At 36.2% G+C, this 20,587-nt stretch overlaps 1 protein-coding gene across 5 annotated transcripts in view; it reads left to right on the plus strand.

Moving 5' to 3' along the window:
- LOC129745094 (transcription factor AP-2-epsilon) overlaps window positions 1-20,587 on the plus strand; it is a 180,241-nt gene that overhangs the window by 110,506 nt on the left and 49,148 nt on the right. For 2 of the 5 annotated variants that reach the window (XM_055737932.1, XM_055737928.1), the window contains one exon: window positions 7,615-7,644. The exons of the other annotated variants lie outside the window; for them this stretch is intronic. In XM_055737932.1, the coding sequence (XP_055593907.1) occupies window positions 7,615-7,644 (30 nt within the window). The remainder of the gene's footprint in view (window positions 1-7,614; window positions 7,645-20,587) is intronic. 5 annotated transcript variants of the gene reach the window in all.

A 20,587-nucleotide genomic window follows, 5' to 3' on the forward strand; every position in this document is an offset into this window, starting at 1 on the left:
ACAGGATTTTGACCAAATGGGACGACTACCTAATGCAGCAGCATCAGCCAACCCTAGGAATTCTCTAATCATTCCTAGGGTTGGCCCCTCTTCTAAAAAATTCTTCATATCCTTTTTCGGCAGACAGGCGGCGAAAAAATACACACACATGAAGGGACCCGCACTAATAATTAACAATATGTTTCACTTTTTCCGGACGCTAACTAAAAAACCTTGTCGGAAAAAATAGAGTAAGAAAAAAAGTAAACAATTTGCGTCTGGGAGTAAGTCTGGCTTGAGGATTTCAACCGGTGAAACCCCTAAAAACAAACTTTCCCAATGGCGTATTCAACGAGGGATCTGAAAAGGGGTCTTCTAATTCTCTATCAGCAGAGATGATGGATTTTAAATTTAGCTCCAGGGCATCTAGTCGTTTTTTATTTTGCTATTCCATTCTTAGGAAAACGTTTGAAATCAGGACCGAATCCGACATTGAATGTTTGCCCAAGCCGAGGGAACTGGTTCAGAATCAATGAGCTTCAATTGGCAAACTGTGGCGATGGCGTTTGTCGTCATTGGTTTATTTTCAGGTAATGAAAAGGAGGGAAAACTCTTTTTTCGGTTATGATGGCATTTATTTCAATAATTTTATTATCTTTAGAAATGTGTGGGGTTGTGAGAAAGATGAAACAGCATTCATATTTATCTCGTGTTATTAACCGGATATCCGTATTTTGAACTCATAACTTTTCGGATGAATTTCTCGGACTGTAATTTAAAAATGAGAAAAAATATATGTATGAAAAATTAAATATTCCCCCCTTGAAACTTCCATAATATAGCTACATAACGCATTTGGCTCACGAAACTTCCCAGGAGGCACCAAGAAATCAATTCAATCTCGAAACGATATTCGAAGAATGTCACTTTTGGCCAATCAATATGAAAATTGACGTACGGTGACATACCAAGCTGTGAGGTGACCCAGATCGGCATCAGGCCGGGTGATGTTTCCTTCAAATTAAGTTAATTTTCTTAAGCTGATGGCACGGCTCCACCCATAAATCGCCACTCTTTATATGCGCCCGCCATGCCAGCCTCTCGAATGGAGCCAGCTAGTGAAGTGGTGCGTTTAAGGGGTAGTTGAAGCGTGCACCTAAAATGCGCTAAATTACGACAGCCCCCAAAAAAGTTCGAACTGCACCCCGAAAGTTCTCACCATACAACAAACCGGCAAAGAAACGGAACCTGGTCGACCCATGTGGTCCACCGCGGACTGGGACGTGTTTTCCTTTAATTTTCGGACCCCATTTGGTATCAAAACAGCGGAACCGATCCATAAATTTTCCGGTCTCTCACGTGGGACCTCTCTTGGACCCTCGCGCCTGACTTTTTCTGAGGGGAAGAACAAAAATCTAACATGCTGGCTGCTGCTGTTGCTGGACCAATAAATTCCACTTGCGACGACACACAACTGTTAGTGGCCAGGGTGGCCGAAATCCCAACATCCGACACTGCGGAAGGAGAATGCCGGGGCCTGAGAAATAGAGGCCGAGCCCACCCGGAGCCAAATGTGCGATGACGCGACGACGACAACGGGCTGAGGTTCCTTTCTTGTTTATGCTTCCGATCGATCGAGTGATAATTAATTTTCATAGGTTGTGCCTTTGTTTTCGGACCTTTTTTTCCCTTCTGTCTTGTCTAATAGGCAGTCCCTCCTTCTTTTAGGTATTTTTTTTCTTTTTGCATACCTACTAATAGATGCGCGTCAATGATGGGCTCAGTAATTTGGAATTACAGGGCATGGTGCATCGGAAAATCATAAAGTGTAATCGATTTATTGACAAAAAAAATAGAAACCTTCGGGGCGGTTGAGATCTTGAAATTGAAAGCTTAACAAAGTCGAAAATTCACTCACGGTACAGCTGTGAGAACAGATTTAAGAGGTATAATTTGTGTCAATCGTAAATTAATAGTCACAATCGAACTCATCGATGGTGATGAAATCAATTAATTTCCCGAAAAATTTTACCTTAACCTTTTTGTATTTTTTTAAATTTGATATGCCTAACGGTTCCAAATTATCCGATTCAATTAATTAATAACAAAAACAATAAAAGCTAAATTTGTTGAAATACTGTTCAATACTTTACAAAACTATTCAATACTTTACAAAACTATTCAATAGTATACAATACTATACAATACTATACAATACTATACAATACTATACAATACTATACAATACTATACAATACTATACAATACTATACAATACTATACAATACTATACAATACTATACAATACTATACAATACTATACAATACTATATTAAAATCTACAATACTATACAATACTAAACAATATCTACTATAAAATCGAGTGTGTCGTTTTGCAACTTTTTTTCGAATTTAAAAAACCCTGTAGTCTCAAAAGTTTTTTTTTTGGTAAAAATGAACGAAAGAGTTTTTGCAGATGTTTTAAAATGAAATTCAGGTACCCAGGTTCTGATTTGAAATTTTGTTTATGGAAAAACGTGAAAATTTATTCAAAAAATGTCACATTTTTGTTTTTTTCTTCAATATTCAATTCCAAGATTACTGAAAAACTCACGGTGTTTTTTTAATTTCTCCGATTTGTGACGAGATAAGTAGAGAAAAATATATTTATTTTTTAATCGCGGTGGTAGTGTTGGTAAGGTTTTGAAAAAGATTGACTAAAATTTATGGTTTCTGTTCGTATTTTTGAGAAGTTTTTCTGAAAATTTTATTTCATCCTCGAAGCCCTGATTTTTTTGCCACAAACAATGAATAAATGATTTTGAAATTTAAAGTTCTGTTTAAGATTATTATAATCAAGATGTTGAACAAGGTTTTCGAAATTACAGGAAAACCCCAAATCTCAGGATATAAGGGAAATTTCTAGAATTTAAGTGACGGTCCATATTTTTTTCTACATTTCAAATGTTTTCTAAATTTGAATATCGGATAGTATTCCTAAAACTGATTTATGAAAGTCTAATGATATAGTTTATCGATGTTCGACTTGACATGATTTTTAGGTGAAATTTATAAAAATAGCAGAGATAACCCGTCAAGAATTTTTTGTACAATCCCAAAATTAAACCTTTTGTCATTTTTTCCGGAGGCTTTGATACTGATTCATGTCGATAAGAAATCTTAAATTTTTCATCCTGGCATTATTTTTAAATGGAGAAAATAATGTTCGTGGATATTCAAGAGCACAAAGCATTTCACTAGTCAATAGTTTAATTTTTCTCTACCAGTATTTGTGTGATAATGAATCTAGCCTTTTTGTTGAATTTAATAAAATTATTAGATTTCAAAAAAATCGTTTGAATCATCATACAACTTTCCCTCTGCTTGAAGCAAAAAAAACAATCACTTTTCCTCTATACTTAGAAATACCTGTGTGTTCTTATAGCCTTCTGTTTTTCTCCTTCTCCAATCTGCTTTTATGGATTTTGAATTTAAAACTAATTTTAAAAAAAATATGAAAAAAATTAATCTTGTATGAAAAAAAACCCCAATATTGTGTTTTTGACAATAATTTTACACTTATGCCTTTAAAAGAACAATAAATGCTTAAAATGCAAGAAATTTGTTTGCCGAATTTTTCAGCAGTGTGTATAGTTCGCAAACCTTATACTGAGACGACACCTACTTCGAATCTCTGCCAACCTACAACATTAGGATGCCGCAGCATGCTCATTTCACTATTGAGGAGGTGTTTATTGCTTTGAGTAAGCTCGATCCTTCGAAAGGACCCGGCCCTGATGGGATTCCATCGTCGACGGTACCTAAAATCGCAGCATCTCGTGCCGTACCGCTAGGTATAATTTTCCCAGATCGATTTCTGAATGTGCTTTTCCCAGTCACTGGAAAACTGTTTCAGTATCTCCAATCCTTAAATCTGGAAACTCTCACCGTGTAGAGAACTACCGGCCCATATAAATCCTGTGCTGCTTTTCCAAAGTACTCGAGTCTCTGATATACGAAAGGCTATATTCAGCAGATAAACCGATACTCTCCGAATACCAGCACGGATTTGTAAAGAAAAAATCGACGCTGACAAACCTGATATGCTATGTAAATGAATTGCACACCGCAACAAACAAAAAAAAATGCAAGTGGATTCAACATATATCGATTTTGCCAAGGCTTTCGACAAAGTACAACACAGCATAGCAATAATAAAGCTCGAACGCTACGGTTTTCCTTCACGGATAATAAAATGGCTGCATTCCTACCTGGTACAACGCCAAGTTTACATAAACATCCGAGGAACATACTCTACAGAATTCGAAATGCCGTCTGGTGTTCCATAAGGTAGTCACCTAGGGCCGCTTGTCTTTGTGCTTTTCATAAACGACATAGCTACCTACCTCAACTCGACTAAACTACTGTACGCCGATGATCAAAAAATTTACAGAGTCATTGACTCGATAGTGCTGCATTGCGCTTCGGGAAAAATTAACAAATTATTGTTATGGTGTAATTTGCATGCCATGGAAGTGACTGTTGGAAAGTGTAAATGCATAAGTTTTTTCAGGACTAGAGCGTCAATTGCATTCGACTATTCGCTCAGGGACTCCACCGTAGAAAGAGTTTCAACGATAAAAGATCTCGGAATTACTTTCGATCAAAAGCTCTCGTTTGCACAGCATATCTCGACAACCACAGCAAAAGCATTTGCCTTATTCGGATTTCCTCGTCGAAATACACAGAGTTTTGAAGACCCCTATGCCCTTAAAACAGTATTCTACTCGTTAGTACGAAGTGTACTGGAATATGCTGCACCTGTTTGGGCACCTTACCAATCCGTTCAAATCGAAAGGATAGAGAGGGTCCAGAAAAAATTTCTCCGCTATGCATTACGAAGACTGCCCTGGCGAGATTCTGTACGTTTACTACCTTATTTCGAAAGATGTGGTCTTCTGTCACTGACGTCTTTGAGTCAATAGAGGACGTACTTGCAACAGGTCTTCGTGTATTGCTGTATTTTCTCAATCTGCACACTCCAGCTCAACAACTGCGCAATCTAAATTTTCTCTGGCTACCAAGAAGCAGTTTGAGAGTTTGCATTTCAAGTTAGGATTAACCTGAACATTTTTGTATGTTAAAGAATAGTGTCGAAAATTCTTTCGAAAAAACTTACATCCAAAAGAAGAATTGTTAAACTTTTTTAACGAAGTATTTCAAGCTCCTTAATATGGTCTTAACCAGATTCAAGCCAACATACACAGAGAAATCCCATCAGCATCTGATCTTACCACAAAAAACCAAAGCGTTATAAAACTCAATTAATCGATCAGTTAAGGTGGCGACAGCACAAACACACCCTGCCCAAAAAGCTAGTGCTTGATCGGAAATCCATCAAATCACTGTCGTCGTTGACATAAAACTCAAGTTTCTCGGCATTGTCTCTTCCGAAGATCGGACGCAGGCTTGGGCTACCAGACTCAATCCTCTGGTTGATCAGTCAGCTTTGAGAAGATGATCGTCTAGGCTAGAGGCGATAATCCCTAAATCCTTCCTGCCCGTCCGCCGAAGCGCTTCGATCGGATCAAATGAATCCGGTAAGCCGAAATACGACTCCTGGAAGACCAGCTGAACGTTTCATCTCATCCAAGAAAGCTTACAGGAAATTTATCGTTTCGGGCTTCCGAAACGAGCTAGGAAAGGTGACTTTGACCAGTCCTATGAGGAACAGTTTTATGAGCTTCCAGGAATTGAACCCGGCTTCCTAATGGGTTTCTCTGGTTTGCTTATGTCTTTAGTGCGTGTGCCGCACCTGACCCACAGGCAATTCAACACGTGGTCCTCCCTCTTCATTGAGGCAGTCAAGTCGAAAACACTCAAACGCAGGAAAGGGTCCACCTTATCTTAATGTTTTGGAAGCGTAAAATTGTCTTCAAATTGCGCTTGCTGATAACTTCGATAAGCTTCGGTTACAAACCATTTGGTCTGGAGTTTGGTGGAGAAAAATTTATAGGCACCTATCCGGATTTTTCCTGAGGTTGATCGTTTTTTTAGTTCCCCCTTGCACAACAACAAAAAAAAGAGTTGGCCTCCGTAAATTAGTTGATGGATAATCCATCATTTTAATGGTTTCCTTCTACTTTCAAAGATTGTCGCTGAATACAGAGGAGAAGATACGTTTTCTCTCCTCTGGACGTTTCGTAACGAACTTACTTACCAACTCAGATCAGCAGCTCAGAGAACGTCTTCCTTCCCCAAACCACCCACATTCTCGCAGCGGAAGAGACCCACGTGTCTTCATTGAAAGGTGAGAAGATGAATGGATGGCTGTGTTGCGGTCGTTTGTCGGTTTTTTCTCCTTCATTCAAGGTTTTGCGCCCAACATCGGCAACCCTTTTGTGCTGTGCGGATCCCAGCATCGCTGCTTATCAGTAATCTAAATTATCCTTTATGACACATCCCTGGCATGTTACCGGTCTCCAGGAATATGTTCTCCTTGAAAAAAAAACTTACCTACATACAAACTTACATATATTTGTATAGTGTACTTTTTTGTTGTTTATTGATGTTTCTCGTGTTTCATCCTTCCTTTTGTGGCGGCCGCCGAAGTCGGTTGCCGGCAACGGATTTTTCACTCGCTGTGCAGTAAAGGACATACCATTATGGTGAAATTTTTATCACCCCTTTTATTGAGTGGTTGTTGTTAGGAAAGCCATTATGAATCCCGGTCGAACAGTGTTGACTTTTTTGAGGCACGGTTCAATGAAATCATTTTTAATTTAAAAAAAATTAAAACAGTTTTGCGAAATCTGTGGAAATTTAATTAAAAAAAAACACCTTAAAACTATTTTTAAAAAAAATTAAAAGAAGAATCAAATTACGTTTTTAAATGCAATGCTGCAAAATTTACAAAAACTTAAAAAAAATGACAAAAATGACAAAAATGACAAAAATGTCAAAAATGACAAAAATGACAAAAATGACAAAAATGACAAAAATGACAAAAATGACAAAAATGACAAAAATAACAAAAATGACAAAAATGACAAAAATGACAAAAATGACAAAAATGACAAAAATGACAAAAATGACAAAAATGACAAAAATGACAAAAATGACAAAAATGACAAAAATAACAAAAATGATAAAAATGACAAGAGACACCGAGCAAGGGTGGTTCAACATTCGACGCCCAACTTCAATCCAAGCCGCGTCCGGCAATTTTTTTTTAAACACCTCTGCTAGCTGCAGCTTTCTTATCTCCAGCAGTTTGACTTGCCAAACTGTATGTCGTTGTGCATGATCTTGAGTCTGTTTTTTTTATTCAAAACTTCTTTCGAACCACGAAAGACAGGTTATTTATGGATATCGGTCTTTTGAAATTGAAAAAGGACAATCGGATCCAAACGACCATATCGCCAAATCTGTCTGTTTCGATTAATCCTGATGACATTATTATCTTCGACCAAAAGTTAAACAATTTTTCGCAAATGTAAAATGTGACACTCACGAAAAGTTCCAAGATCCGAACATTCGATAGCAACGAGCAGTAATTGGTAGATATTCTTTCATCTGATAAGAAAAAACAGCAAACAATATTTGTGTTCTTCTTTTTTCTCCTTCTATTTCCAGACACTGACACCGTCCCTTCAATCACAGCTGGTAATTTAATTATTAACTCAACCGATAACACCCCTCGTTTGATCGTTCGGTGAAAAAAATGAAATATGAAAAACTATAAACTGGAGGGCTCTCCGGGGCGAACAATGTGCGAGGGTACTTGCATACTTTTTACGACCTGTGAGTAGCAGCAGAGGCAGCAGATTGAGTTGCCGGAGGCGTAGTTTAAAGTTTCCGAGGAAGATGAAGGTCTCAGTTGTGTGCCCTTTGGCTCCTCCCCTGGCTCTCAGAACGAGGCGGCGCGGCACAATGAGGTGTACCTTCCCTGTTTGAGCGAATAACTTTTCCGTTTATGTTTGATGAAGAATTAAATACAGGAGCAAATTACATAAATTACAGAATATCTCTAAATTTATGGTTTATATTATTCCAATCAGTTCTGGTACGAGGCGACATCAAATGAATTTTTAAAATTTATTTTTGTTTAGCAGTTATAGCTCATTCCGTTCACTAATAAAAAGTACCTAATCCTTAAAGTTGTATCTAATAAAAATCTAGAAAAATGTTTTTTTTTCTACTGATTCTCTTAAAAAATTCTTAAAACCAGCACGTATGCATCCTGAAATAAGAAAGTTTTACAAAACTAAAAAATGACACGAACATTCCAAATGATATAAGAAAAACCAAATCTATACTGAAAAATTACACAAGAAAAATACAAAAATTTCATAAAATGTCAACAAAAATACAAAACCAAACAGTAATAAAACAAAAATAAATCTAAGGACAAAACCAATAACTTAATATGACAGAAAAATAACTCCAAAATAACATAAAACTGTTGCACAAGAAGTCATAAACTGACACAAAAATAAAACAAAAATGAGTCAAAAACATCTCAGGAAAAATAAAACATAATGACAAAAAAATCAAACAAAATTACACCAATGTGTCAAGGAAATAACAAAAACAAATGAAAGAAAACGAGACAACATGAAACAAAAACTACATGAAAAAAAAATGACACGACACTAATGACACAAAAACGTGATGCCAAATTGAAATTTTTTTTAAATTACCCCAAAATGAAACAAAAAGAGACAAAACGATTAAAAAATGACACGAAGGTAAGGTCTGAATGATACAATAATATATTCAAAACCAAAACCAAATTAAAAACAAAAAAAAATATACGAAATGGCACAATATTAATAAAAAAACAAACAAAATCTGACAAGAACGTACATAAAAAGAAGAAAAGAAAAATATCACAAAAGTGCCATCGACTTCAACTTAAATGAATAAAAATGTTGCAAATTTGCTAAAATAAAAACTTTTTCATATATCAAATCAAATCAACAAAGAAATTATTAAAAACTGACACCAAAGCGAAAATAAAATGACAAGAAAGTGACACAGAAATGACAGGCAAATGATTCAAAACTAAAACAAACTTTACAAAAGAATGACTCAAAATTGGCACAAAAATAATCCAGTTCCAGATTTTTTTTTTCATTTGAGTTCTGAAGTTTTCGAGTTCTTGAGTTCATGAGTTCTTTAGTTCTTGAGTTGTTGATTTTTTGAATTCATGAGTTCTTGAGTTCATAAGTTCGTGAGCTCGCGAGCTCGTGCGTTCTTGAGTTCTTGAGCTTTTGAGCCCTTCAGCTCATGAGTTCTTGAGTTCTTAAGCTCTTGAGTTCTTGAGTTCTTCAGTTCTTGAGTTCTTGAGTTCTTGAGTTCTTGAGTTCTTGAGTTCTTGAGTTATTAAGGTCTCGAGTTCTTGAGGTCTTGAACTCTTGAGTTCTTGAGTTCTTGAGTTCTTGAGTTCTTGAGTTCTTGAGTTGATGAGATCTTGAGTTTTTGAATTCTTAAGCTCTTGAGATTTGTTCGTCAGCTCTTGAGTTCTTGAACTCTTGTATTCTTGAGTTCATGAGTTCTTGAGTTGTTTAGTTTTTGAGTTCTTGAGTTCTTGAGTTCTCAAGTTCACGAGTTTTTGAGATCATGAGTTCTTGCGTTCTTGAGTTCTTGAGTTCCTGAGCTCTTGAAATCTTGAGTTCTTGAGTTCTTGAGTTCTTGAGTTCTTGAGTTCTTGAGTTCTTGAGTTCTTGAGTTCTTGAGTTCTTGAGTTCTTGAGTTCTTGAGTTCTTGAGTTCTTGAGTTCTTGAGTTCTTGAGTTCTTGAGTTATTGAGTTCTTGAGTTCTTGAGTTCTTGAGTTCTTGAGTTCTTGAGTTCTTGAGTTCTTGAGATCTTGAGTTTTTGAGTTCTTGAGTTCTTGAGTTCTTGAGTTCTTAAGTTGATGAGATCTTGAGTTTTTGAATTCTTAAGCTCTTGAGATTTGTTCGTAAGCTCTTGAGTTCTTGAACTCTTGTATTCTTGAGTTCATGAGTTCTTGAGTTGTTTAGTTTTTGAGTTCTTGATCTCTTGAGTTCTTGAGCTCTCGAGTTCACGAGTTTTTGAGATCATGAGTTCTTGCGTTCTTGAGTTCTTGAGTTCTTGAGTTCTTGAGTTCTTGAGTTCTTGAGTTCTTGAGTTCTTGAGTTCTTGAGTTCTTGAGCTCTTGAGTTCTTGAGTTCTTGAGTTCTTGAGTTCTTGAGTACTTGAATTCTTAAGTTCTTGAGTTCTTTAGTTTTTGAGTTATTGAATTCTACAAATCTTGAGTTCTTGAGTTCTTGAGTTCTTGAACTCTTGAATTCTTGAGCTCTTTGGTTCTTGAGTTCTTGAGTTCTTGAGTTCTTGAGTTCGTGAGTTCTTGAGTTCTTGAGTTCTTGAGTTTTTGAGTTCTTGAGTACTTGAGTTCTTGAGTTCTTGAGTTCTTGAGTTCTTGAGTTCTTGAGTTCTTGAGTTCGTGAGTTCTTGAGTTCTTGAGTTCTTGAGTTCTTGAGTTCTTGAATTCTTGAGTTCTTGAGTTCTTGAGTTCTTGATTTCTTGAATTCTCAAGTTCTCAAGAACTTAAATTCCTGAGTTCTTGAGTTCTTGAGTTCTTGAGTTCTTGAGTTCACGAGTTTTTTGAGTTATAAAGTTAATGAGATCTTGATTTATTGAGTTCTTGATTTCTTGAGTTCTTGAGTTCTTAAGCTCTTGAGTTCTTGAGTTCTTGAGTTCTTGAGTTCTTGAATCTTGAGTTCTTGAGTTCTTGAGTTCTTGAGATCTTGAGTTCTTGAGTTCTTAGGTTTTTAAAATCTTGAGTTCTTAAGTTGTCGAGTTCATGACTTCTCAAGTTTATAAGTTCTTGAGTTCTTGAGTTCTTGATTTCTTGAGTTCTTGAGTTCTTGAGTTCTTGAGTTCTTGAGTTCTTGAGCTCTTGAGTTCTTGAGTTTATGACCTCTTGAGTTCTTGAGGTCTTGAACCGTCGAGTTCTTGAGTTCTTGAGTTCTTCAATTCTTGAGTTCTTGAGTTCTTGAATTCTTGAGTTCTTGAGTTCTTGAGTTCTTGAGTTCTTGAGTTCTTGAGTTCTTGAGTTCTTGAGTTCTTGAGTTCTTGAGTTCTTGAGTTCTTGAGTTCTTGAGTTCTTGAGTTCTTGAGTTCTTGAGATCTTGAGTTCGTGAGTTCTTGAGTTGTTGTGTTCTTGAATTCTGAAATTCTGAAGGTCTTGAATTCTCCAGTTCTTAAGTACTCGAATTCTTGAGTTCTTGAGATCTTGAGTTCTTGGTTTCTTGAGTTCTTGAGTTCTTGAGTTCTTGAGTCCTTGAGTTCTTGAGTTCTTGGTTTCTTGAGCTCTTCAGCTCATGAAATCTTGAGTTCTAGAGTCCACGAGTTCTTGAGTTTTTGAGTTCTTGAGTTTTTGAGTTCTTGAGTTCTTGAGTTCTTGAGTTCTTGAGTTCTTGAGTTCTTGAGTTCTTGAGTTCTTGAGTTCTTGAGTTCTTGAGTTCTTGAGTTCTTGAGTTCTTGAGTTCTTGAGTTCTTGAGTTCTTGAGTTCTTGAGTTCTTGAGTTCTTGAGTTCTTGAGTTCTTGAGTTCTTGAGTTCTTCAGTTCTTGAGTTCTCGAGTTCTTGAATTCTTGAGTTCTTGAGATCTTCAATTCTCGAGTTCTCAAGAACTTAAATTCTTGAGTTCATGATTCTTGAGATCTTGATTTCTTTTGTTCTTAGGCTCTTATAGATCCCACAAGTAATGAAAATTTAGACGTGAATGAGAATTGAGAAGTGAGAATTTTGAATTGCGAGTAGCGGATTGAGAATTTTGAACTGCGAATTTTTATAATTTGAATTGTAATTTCAGGCAGAAAGAAGCAAATACTCGAAATTACAATGGTTTTCAAATTGTAAATTCTAATTTTTTTTTCTTCTGACTGAAATGCCAATTTAAATTATAAAGAAAAACAATCATCAGTCGTTAAAGATAACCAAAAACTCAACATTGCAATTTGAGAATTGTGATTTTTGCATCATTTAAATGTTACAAACTGTTCTTCTTATCAGTTGAACGGCAAAATATCAAAATTTTCAATTCATTTTCATCAAACTTGCTCTCAAAAAACCGGCTCCGTTCGCGGTTCAAAGAATGCAAACCGGAAAGGAGAAAGTTTCCGCAACCGGCTGGCTAGAATATTCGAATGTCTTACAACAGCGTCGCCAGCAGTCGAAAGAAGGTTCGCATAACTCGGCTTCCAACAGTAGCAAATCGCCAGAAAAGCCCATTAAAACCCCTTGGCTCAATTATAGTTCCATTCATCATCGTCGTCGTCGTTGACCTGCATGAATCCGGCTTCCTAAAGTCTGCCACCTGGAGACACTTGCAACTGCCCCGATTTGTCGTCGGCGATGTGTTTTCGTGCCCCGGAATTTCAACCTTCGGCTATCGGTGTGCGGCAATTAAAGAAAACTTCCCGAAACTGCAATCTGTCGACCAGTTACTTCCACCACCTTCATCGGGAACCCGCCGATCCGTCGTTCATAAGACCAACTGGCCCGAACGATCGTTTATTTCCGAACCGAAGGCATAATTCTTTTTTCGAGTTTCTGCATAAATTAAATTTATCAGAGTCCTCCGGACTTCGTTGTCGCTTTTAATACTCCCCGTATGAGTGCGTTTTATTTTTGCTGCTCTACAGGATAAATAAGTTGTCGCGAGCTCTCTAACCGCGAAATGCTTACCATTCCTGAAAATTTTTTCCCGTTTTTTTTTTATTTTGTTCAACCAGTAGCCGACCTAATGGTAGAAATTACAAGCATTCCAGAGAGTCCTTTACGTCTACCTTCAGCGTCCCGAATCAGTGCAAGCCGTTTTTCGGAAGCATAATTTTCGGTTTTTCTCTACGGGCATACGCAAATCAACCCGAAGACTCCGTGGCTTCGTGTGTCTGTCTACCGGCTGCTGGAGCTTGAGTTGAGTTATCAGTAGCCGAGTGCTTCTGGAGGGTAATCATACAGGTATGTTAGCTTTTTCCTCCGGTTTTTCCTTCCTTGCTCCGACGGCGATAGATGGTTACCTTACCTGAGGAATTTCAGTCCAGAACCTGCGCTGCCTACCAGAGAGAATTTTCAGAGCCGAAGGATGCCGGATCCAGCTACGGCTTCTGGAATGTTTGATGACACGATGTTATGAGGCTCATCATGTATAGAAAGAAGATGAGAAGCGATGCCAGCGAAGATTATAATTTTGGCTCGGAATTTGGCAAACGTACTTTTTATTGGTTCGATTATTTGCTGCATTGGTCGTCGGCAATAGGAGTGAGCGGAAAAAACATAAATCATGCAAATTTTTAAAGGTACCGTCAGACGGGGCATCATGTAACATCGGGGTTGAATGCAACATTTGTACACCACCGCACTTATTCAGTTTTTTTTAATATAATGTTATCAAGGCATAATTAAAAGATTACAAAATGATGATGATACAGTTTCTAACAACTTAAGCTGATTTTTTTAAATATATTTTATTCGCACAAAACATTCACCTATTCCTACGACTTTTTTCATACATGATAACTCTGCGCATTTATCTAAGAATATTCTTCAAAGCTGTTTCAATGTTTTTTTTGATCCATTAAACTAGTTTTTAATTTTATTTTAAATCGTGAACTTATAAATGATACTTACTTACTTAATGTCATAAAAGACCTCCACTTGGTCTCAGTCAAGATTCTCGTCGACAGTACGGATTTCGGTGGCCAGACTTCGATGCCACGAGTTTCTGGGTCTGCCTCTTCTCCGATGTCCTTCTGGATTCCATTCAAGCGCCTCTCTGCAAATCTCGTTCTCATCTTTTCGCAATGTGTGGTTATGTGTCAAAATTGTTTGAAAATTAAAGAAGTGATGGGTACCGCTTCAAGCTAAAAATTATTATAAGTTTACCAAAAGATCACATGCCAAATTTCAGCAAGACCTGATCATTTGGGGATGGGGGTGGGATTTGCCTTGAATCTCAAGCGTGAATGGGATTTTAAGGTTTTTAACTCTGGAGGAGCCTAACATATTTTGTTGACTTTTTTCTTCACTGGCCGATTGATTTTTTTGAATTATTTTCTTAAATTCTAAATCAATACAAATATTTCACTCTAAAACACAATTGGAGTTAAAATAGAAAAGTTATTGTAGTTCAATGATTGAATTTTGGCCCCAAATTGTCGTTCAAAACGCAATGCGTAAAATGTACTCATTATGTGATAGCAAGACCATATTAAGGGGAGAAAGGATGGTAATGGGGTGAGGGGATTGCGGGCCCTGAGGAAATAAAAGTATAATATTACTTTAATCATACTGCTTTCGTTCAGGAAATCAGGGTAGGAAAGTAAAAACTAAAAATTCCTAAAACTAACGAAAAAGTAAAAATAGGAATTAAAACGAATAGTAAACCAGCTAAGGGTCTTCTTGAAATAATATCTTGGATAGGTTCATTCCACTTTAATAAAAGTCATATGGGGGCCCTTTAGAGTATGAATCACAGAATTTTCCCGCATTTATGTGAGCTGAGCAAATTATTTCAAATTTTTCCCAAAACTTGTCAAAATCTGGTCATTTTAAATTTTTCAATACAAAATCCGAACAAAGCAGAATCCAGTGATTATTTTAAACAATCGAAAAGAAAGATGGGAAAACATTTTAATTTTTTTTTTTCAAACAAAACACGTCAGCAGCTTCAAATCATTTTTCAAACTCCCAGAAACCATTTATGAAAAGCTTGCTAAAAAAAAGTGGCCAACATTAATTCAATTGTTTTTTTTTTTAATAATGTAAATCAATCCAGCAGAATATGGACTTGATTTTTCAATATACATTCTGGACACAGGCAAGAACGTAGTTTGCTTTACATTTCCACTTTACTTTGAAAACCCGGACTTGTCCGAATAAATCCGGGGAATCTGGAATGATTACTTTCCAATATATAATTTATCATTTTTTCTCAACAATTCAATAAAGAACATATTTAAGGAAGTCTCAATGAATCAAACGTTATGTTTTGAATATGATAAATATAAACGCAATAGCTACTGGCGGCAAGAATAACTTTCTCTGCTTTGTCAAAATTTGAATTAAAACAGTATTTATCACTTCTTGAAAAAACATTTGCACTACAGAACAGGTTGAATAGAGTGAAATAATCTCCCATTTTCATTATACACAAATTTCTCGCATTAAGTAAAAAGATATATCGTTTTTACTTTAAGCTTTGACTTTATTTGCGAGGATTTTTCTAAACATGCAATTTAAGGATGGATTCAATTTTTATCTAAATTACTTAAAAGTCTTTATAATAAATATGCGAGATTTTATAAATTCAGGCAATGTTCGGGGGGCTATCTAGAATACATTTTTCATTCTTCCGAGAATCATCTTAAAAAAAATCAATATTAAAAAAAAACTATTGATGTTGCTGAAATAATACTAAGTTTCTCTATACATTTTTCATATCAGTTTCAATCTTCGATTTTATATTAAAATACAGACCCCGATCGATTTTGGAAACACGCCTTTGTGTTGCCAAAATTGAATGTTGCCCAAATCGAACGAGTTTTTTTATAATTTTTTTTCACTAACTAATACCAAAAACTATTAATGGTATCATTAACGTAGTTTGTAGTCAATTTTTGACCATTTGTCCATTTGTTTTAATAATTTTTATTATGTTTTTGTTGCTTTTAGTACTTTTCTTGTTTTGTTTATGATGTTTGTTTTTTTTTTGTCATAAATATTAGCTATTTTTGTCATTCTTCTTCATTATATATTTATTTTTTGTTATTTTTAGTCTTTCGTTTGAATTTGTTTTTCTGTTTTATGAATTATTCATCTTTTTGTCATTTTTAAGCACTATAATTTTTTTTAAATTTTTTTTTCATTTTTAAAAACGTAAAAACGTATTTATGGTGTTTTTCTAAATAATATTGGTCCTGTTATAGCGAAAACTATAAAATAATGACGTTCCAAAAAACCGTTGTGCCAGAATCGGTTGTTGCCAAAAATCGAATGTTTCCAAAATCGAATTTATTTGTGAGTATTTCTAACTGATCCAATCGGTGTTTAATAAATGCATTAAGAGATACTTTCATTTCGTTTAATTATTCAATCGACCATTTTATATTATTTTCATCATGAAAATATTCTCATAATTTCGAATTTTTGATTAGGTGGTTAAATAACCCTTCTACAATGTTTGCGCGTGATGTATTAACAATTATTGTTTGCAAATATCAGAAACTATCTTCTAAGCAGACATAATGGTTGTTTGAAGGTCCTAAGGGAAATACTAAGTAACTGCCCGGAAGAAGAGACCAAGGTTGGTTCTGGTTTTCTTCGGGAAGCCAAACTTCTGCATAAAGTCTGAGCCAAAAACCACCTCAATGACCCTAATGGGTTAAACACCATTTTCATCGAGGAAGAATGACCTAAATGGGTTAAACTCCTATCAAAAACAAAAAAAAAATTGTTTGAAGGTAAAATACTGAACTCATTCCCGGTTCCTTTGTTTGTTTAAAATATTATGTATTCTATGGGATGGCATATGAAAAAATCGATTCATAGGGGCCCCCGATGGTTTAATCCGACTCTGTGTGTTAGGCGACAATTTGCAAGTGCGAGACGACAAATGTCTGCAGAATCCTATGGTGTACACCAAATTTGTTTGAACTCTTTCAAATGACTTGTTTGCCTTATTTTTCCAAAAGTTACAAAGTTTGTGAGTTTGGAGTTCATCTGAATAAAATGCAGGTATGATTCTTCTAGAATAAGGTTGCCAGAGATTTTCAGCACGTATCCGGGCCGGACAAATCTTGGCTATTATATCAAAAAACCTGGCAAAATCCGAGCATTTGATTTCAAAACTGACGACCAAAATCCGGGTAATATCCAGGCAAGTTTGGTCAAAATCCAGGAATTACTCGACAAAAATCAAGAACAAATAAAAATTGAAAAAAAAATATTTTCATCAGAACCTATCAGCAGAGTTTAAATTGTATCTTAGGCTTCAGAAAAAAAACCTTTCATGATTATTTTTCTAAAATTTGCTCACAATATTTCGTTTTTGACACACAAATGAAAAAAGTTACAACATTTTTTTTTGTTTGATTAGGCAAATCACATTTATTTTCCAAAATCCGGGCAACCGGACCGGACCAGACTTTTCCCAATTTTTTTATTATATATCCGGGCAAAGCCGGATAAAACCGGGCAATCTGGCAATCTTTTTCTATAACGATGTTTTTATGTGTTCTTATTCTTGTGGAATCCATTGATTAACTGGTTTCAGTCATATTTATCTAAAAACAGTTCATCACAAGATTATACAAGAAAGAAAATATGAAAGATCATTATTCTAAAAGAATCATACCTGCATTTGATTCTGTTAGTTTAATTTTTATCTAGTTCTGTCAATTTAGGAAAAATTTGGGCAAAACGAGCGATTTGAAAGAGTTAAAATAAATTGATGTACATTAAATGATACAGCAGACATTTTTACATAAACAAATCGGTATCGAATTTTGAATACGGCGAATGCGCCAACATCGATGTTTCGGGAAAAACGTGTTCAAAGTTTGACAGCTCCATAAGCTCCCAGCAAAAATATTATTTTGTTCCCTTCATTTCTCGAAAACCAAATATCCTTTAAATAACTTTGTACAATCAAAATGTAGGTCTTCGAACGTACGTTTTCACCCAGTTGATAACTCAGTTTGTATACATTTGGTGTATTCGCCCTATTCAAAATTTGCTACCGAAATATTTCTTTACGATTTTTTTCTGGAGTTTGAAATCATGCAGCTATTCATAAAACGTAGAGAAAATCAGGTAAAACGTGGCTTTCAGAGTTATTGTATTTTAAAACAATTTACACCACGTGATTTCTCACAGTTGTTTACACAAGATTGATGGTTTACAAGAATTTATCTCTCATGATGTGGATGAAAACGAATTAGGCCTACCTTTTTTGTTCGAAAATCCCTAGTGTGCGCTCCGGTTTGAGAGCCTAGAATAGTACTTATTTATCTTACGTGAAATTTCGCCAGAAATTCAAATCTGCCGTCAGAATGTATTTGACATTATTTACCCAATATTGAGTTTCTTCTTATTTATATGTCTCAGTAACATGGAATTTTAAGTCATTGAAATTCCATGGAACGAACTAAATAATTCTTTATCGTATCAAAACATTTTAAAAGGGTCTATTATAAGGTTGCCAGATTTTTTTCTGCACGTACCCGAGCCGGACCATTTCGGATTATTTCACTCAAAAATCCAGCACCCAGGCAATATCCGGCCAAATTAAATGCAAACCAAGGAATTTATATTCATCAAAAATAATGAAGAAAAATACTTGATTTTTTATTTTATTCGAGACATATCAGCAGAATTTAAATCATGTTTTAGGCTTCCAGAAATCCGTTCGGCGATAGAAGTTGCTCAAAAAAATCTTCATTGTACGCAAAAATCAAAAGTTACAAAAACTCAATGAGAGATTTTTTTATATTATGCAAATAAAGTGAATAAATCCAGATGAAATGCGGGTTTTTTTCATCGAAATCCAGACAACCGGACATGTCCCGAATTTTGTATCAAATATCCGGGCAATTCCGGTTAAAACCGGGCAATCTGGCAAGCTTAGTTTATTCACATATGAAAAGTTGATAGGATGCGATCCGTTTTGCTTCTTCTCCTATGAATAAACTGTCTTTTATTTAAAAAAAATAGATTTATTTATAGCAATAACTAGTTTTATTGAAACTGGCAACCACACCTGTAGCATTTTCGCAGTTCTAGCTCTGAATAAGGAGGGAAAAAGCATCACCACTCGTTGAGTTATTTTTCCTCCCGCCGCGCGCCGTAGAGCTCAGCATACCAATCTCATAAAGCATAATTTAAGCGCCGACAGCCCGACAGCAAACGATCACTTCGTTGTCATTTGTTCGCATAAACCTTCTTCTCTTAAAATCTGCAATCGCTCTCATGTGTGCTGTCTCATTCACGCGCACCATTAACCACTCACATGGAAATTTATTTCCATAACACATCCGTCTCTCGGTTCCGATCTTCCCAAAACGCATCATCCTTCGGACGGAGGATGCTGGATTTCGGGGCCCTCAGCTGAAGGTAAAGGGTGTAGGTATGTGTATATGTGAAACATATGGAATGAAAGAGTTTATGATTCCGGCTCCTGTCGAGTGTCGAGACTCCTGCCGGCAAATTCATCCAAAAATAATGTACCACCCCGAAGCTAAAAGAGACCCCTTTTTGGTCCACGCACTAAAATCAAGAGGCAGATCCTCGCAAAAAAAATGGAAACTAAAGCAAGAAAAACATACTTATCGTCGTCCAGCACACACCGGGTCACATTATGCTCTCCACGTCAGAGTCTTCTTGCGTTTCATATTTTGCTGGTTCTTCTCGGATTCTCGCTCTATGAATAGGGGTCATATTTCCTTCGGGCGGTTTTGCATCTCTCTCATTTTCCCGCACACCTCAATTTTCCCAAAGCCCGAAGGGGAGGAGGAGGACTTTCGTCAACAACATGCGTTTCCTCTCCCCCTGCCTGTCGACGACGAACAACAACAACGGGGCAGAAGCCACCGCATTGATTGGCCATATGCACAGAGAGAAAGAGAGTGCTGGCTGAGCAAAATGCTTGGGGAAACTCTGCGTCGACGAGCAAGACGATCTCCGGCGGCTATGTGCCTCGGCGGATGATAGGCTACCTATGTTGCCTTTAGCAGGCCCTCTCGATGGTTTCGCAAGCCGACGACGATGGACTGATTTTATGCTCAGTTTACGCTAGCAACTTCAGCCGTTATGATTGATTAGCGCGAAACGTGCCCGGTCGCCCGATTGTGAACACGCTCGCTCGTGCGCTCGTCTGGTTTGACGAATATTGAATTGTGCCTCGGTTTCGGTACCTACTACGGTTGGTTACTTACTTGGGGGATTAGTGTTTGGTGCTATTGCTTCACCAGTAGCTACTAGTGGAAGCTGATTAGTAGCTGAATAGTGTCTCTGGAGTGCTTTAGTTTCGGGAAGCGATATGAAAGTGTCCTTACAGTCGTGAAGAGTGTGTATGAATGCTTCGTGGGGGATATCGTGATTCGTTTTTGTATCTGCCATAAAACAGATAACAGTGTTCTTGGTGTCGAATCAATCCTGATGTCATAAATGGCTTTTTTTAATCTGAATGATATACTGTTGGTGCTTTTCATAAGATGTTTAACATGACTTGACAATACTAAAAAAAGAATTTTTGAAAGTGGAAAAAGTACCGTCGTGAAAAGGTTGTCTTGCCCCCTAAGCTGTCTCTAGTATTCTTATTACATTAGCATCTAATTCTGTTTGATGACAGTTTAAAAGATATTCCTGAACTTTTTTTTGTCTATTTTTCTTAAATTTTTTTCTTTTGATATTGTTGGATTTTTATTGAAAAAAAGTAAAATGGTTTGGTCAAATCATCTGATCTTTCCAGTTGGATATAATGTTTTGTATCCGTTGCAAAAATTTGTTTGAAATTTGTGTCTGACAAAATAGTGACCCTTCATAGAAAAAAAAATCAACCTACAGAAGTATCACATAA

This window comes from Uranotaenia lowii, chromosome 2, assembly GCF_029784155.1.
Source record: "Uranotaenia lowii strain MFRU-FL chromosome 2, ASM2978415v1, whole genome shotgun sequence".
In the NCBI taxonomy this organism is placed as follows: Eukaryota; Metazoa; Arthropoda; class Insecta; order Diptera; family Culicidae; genus Uranotaenia; species Uranotaenia lowii.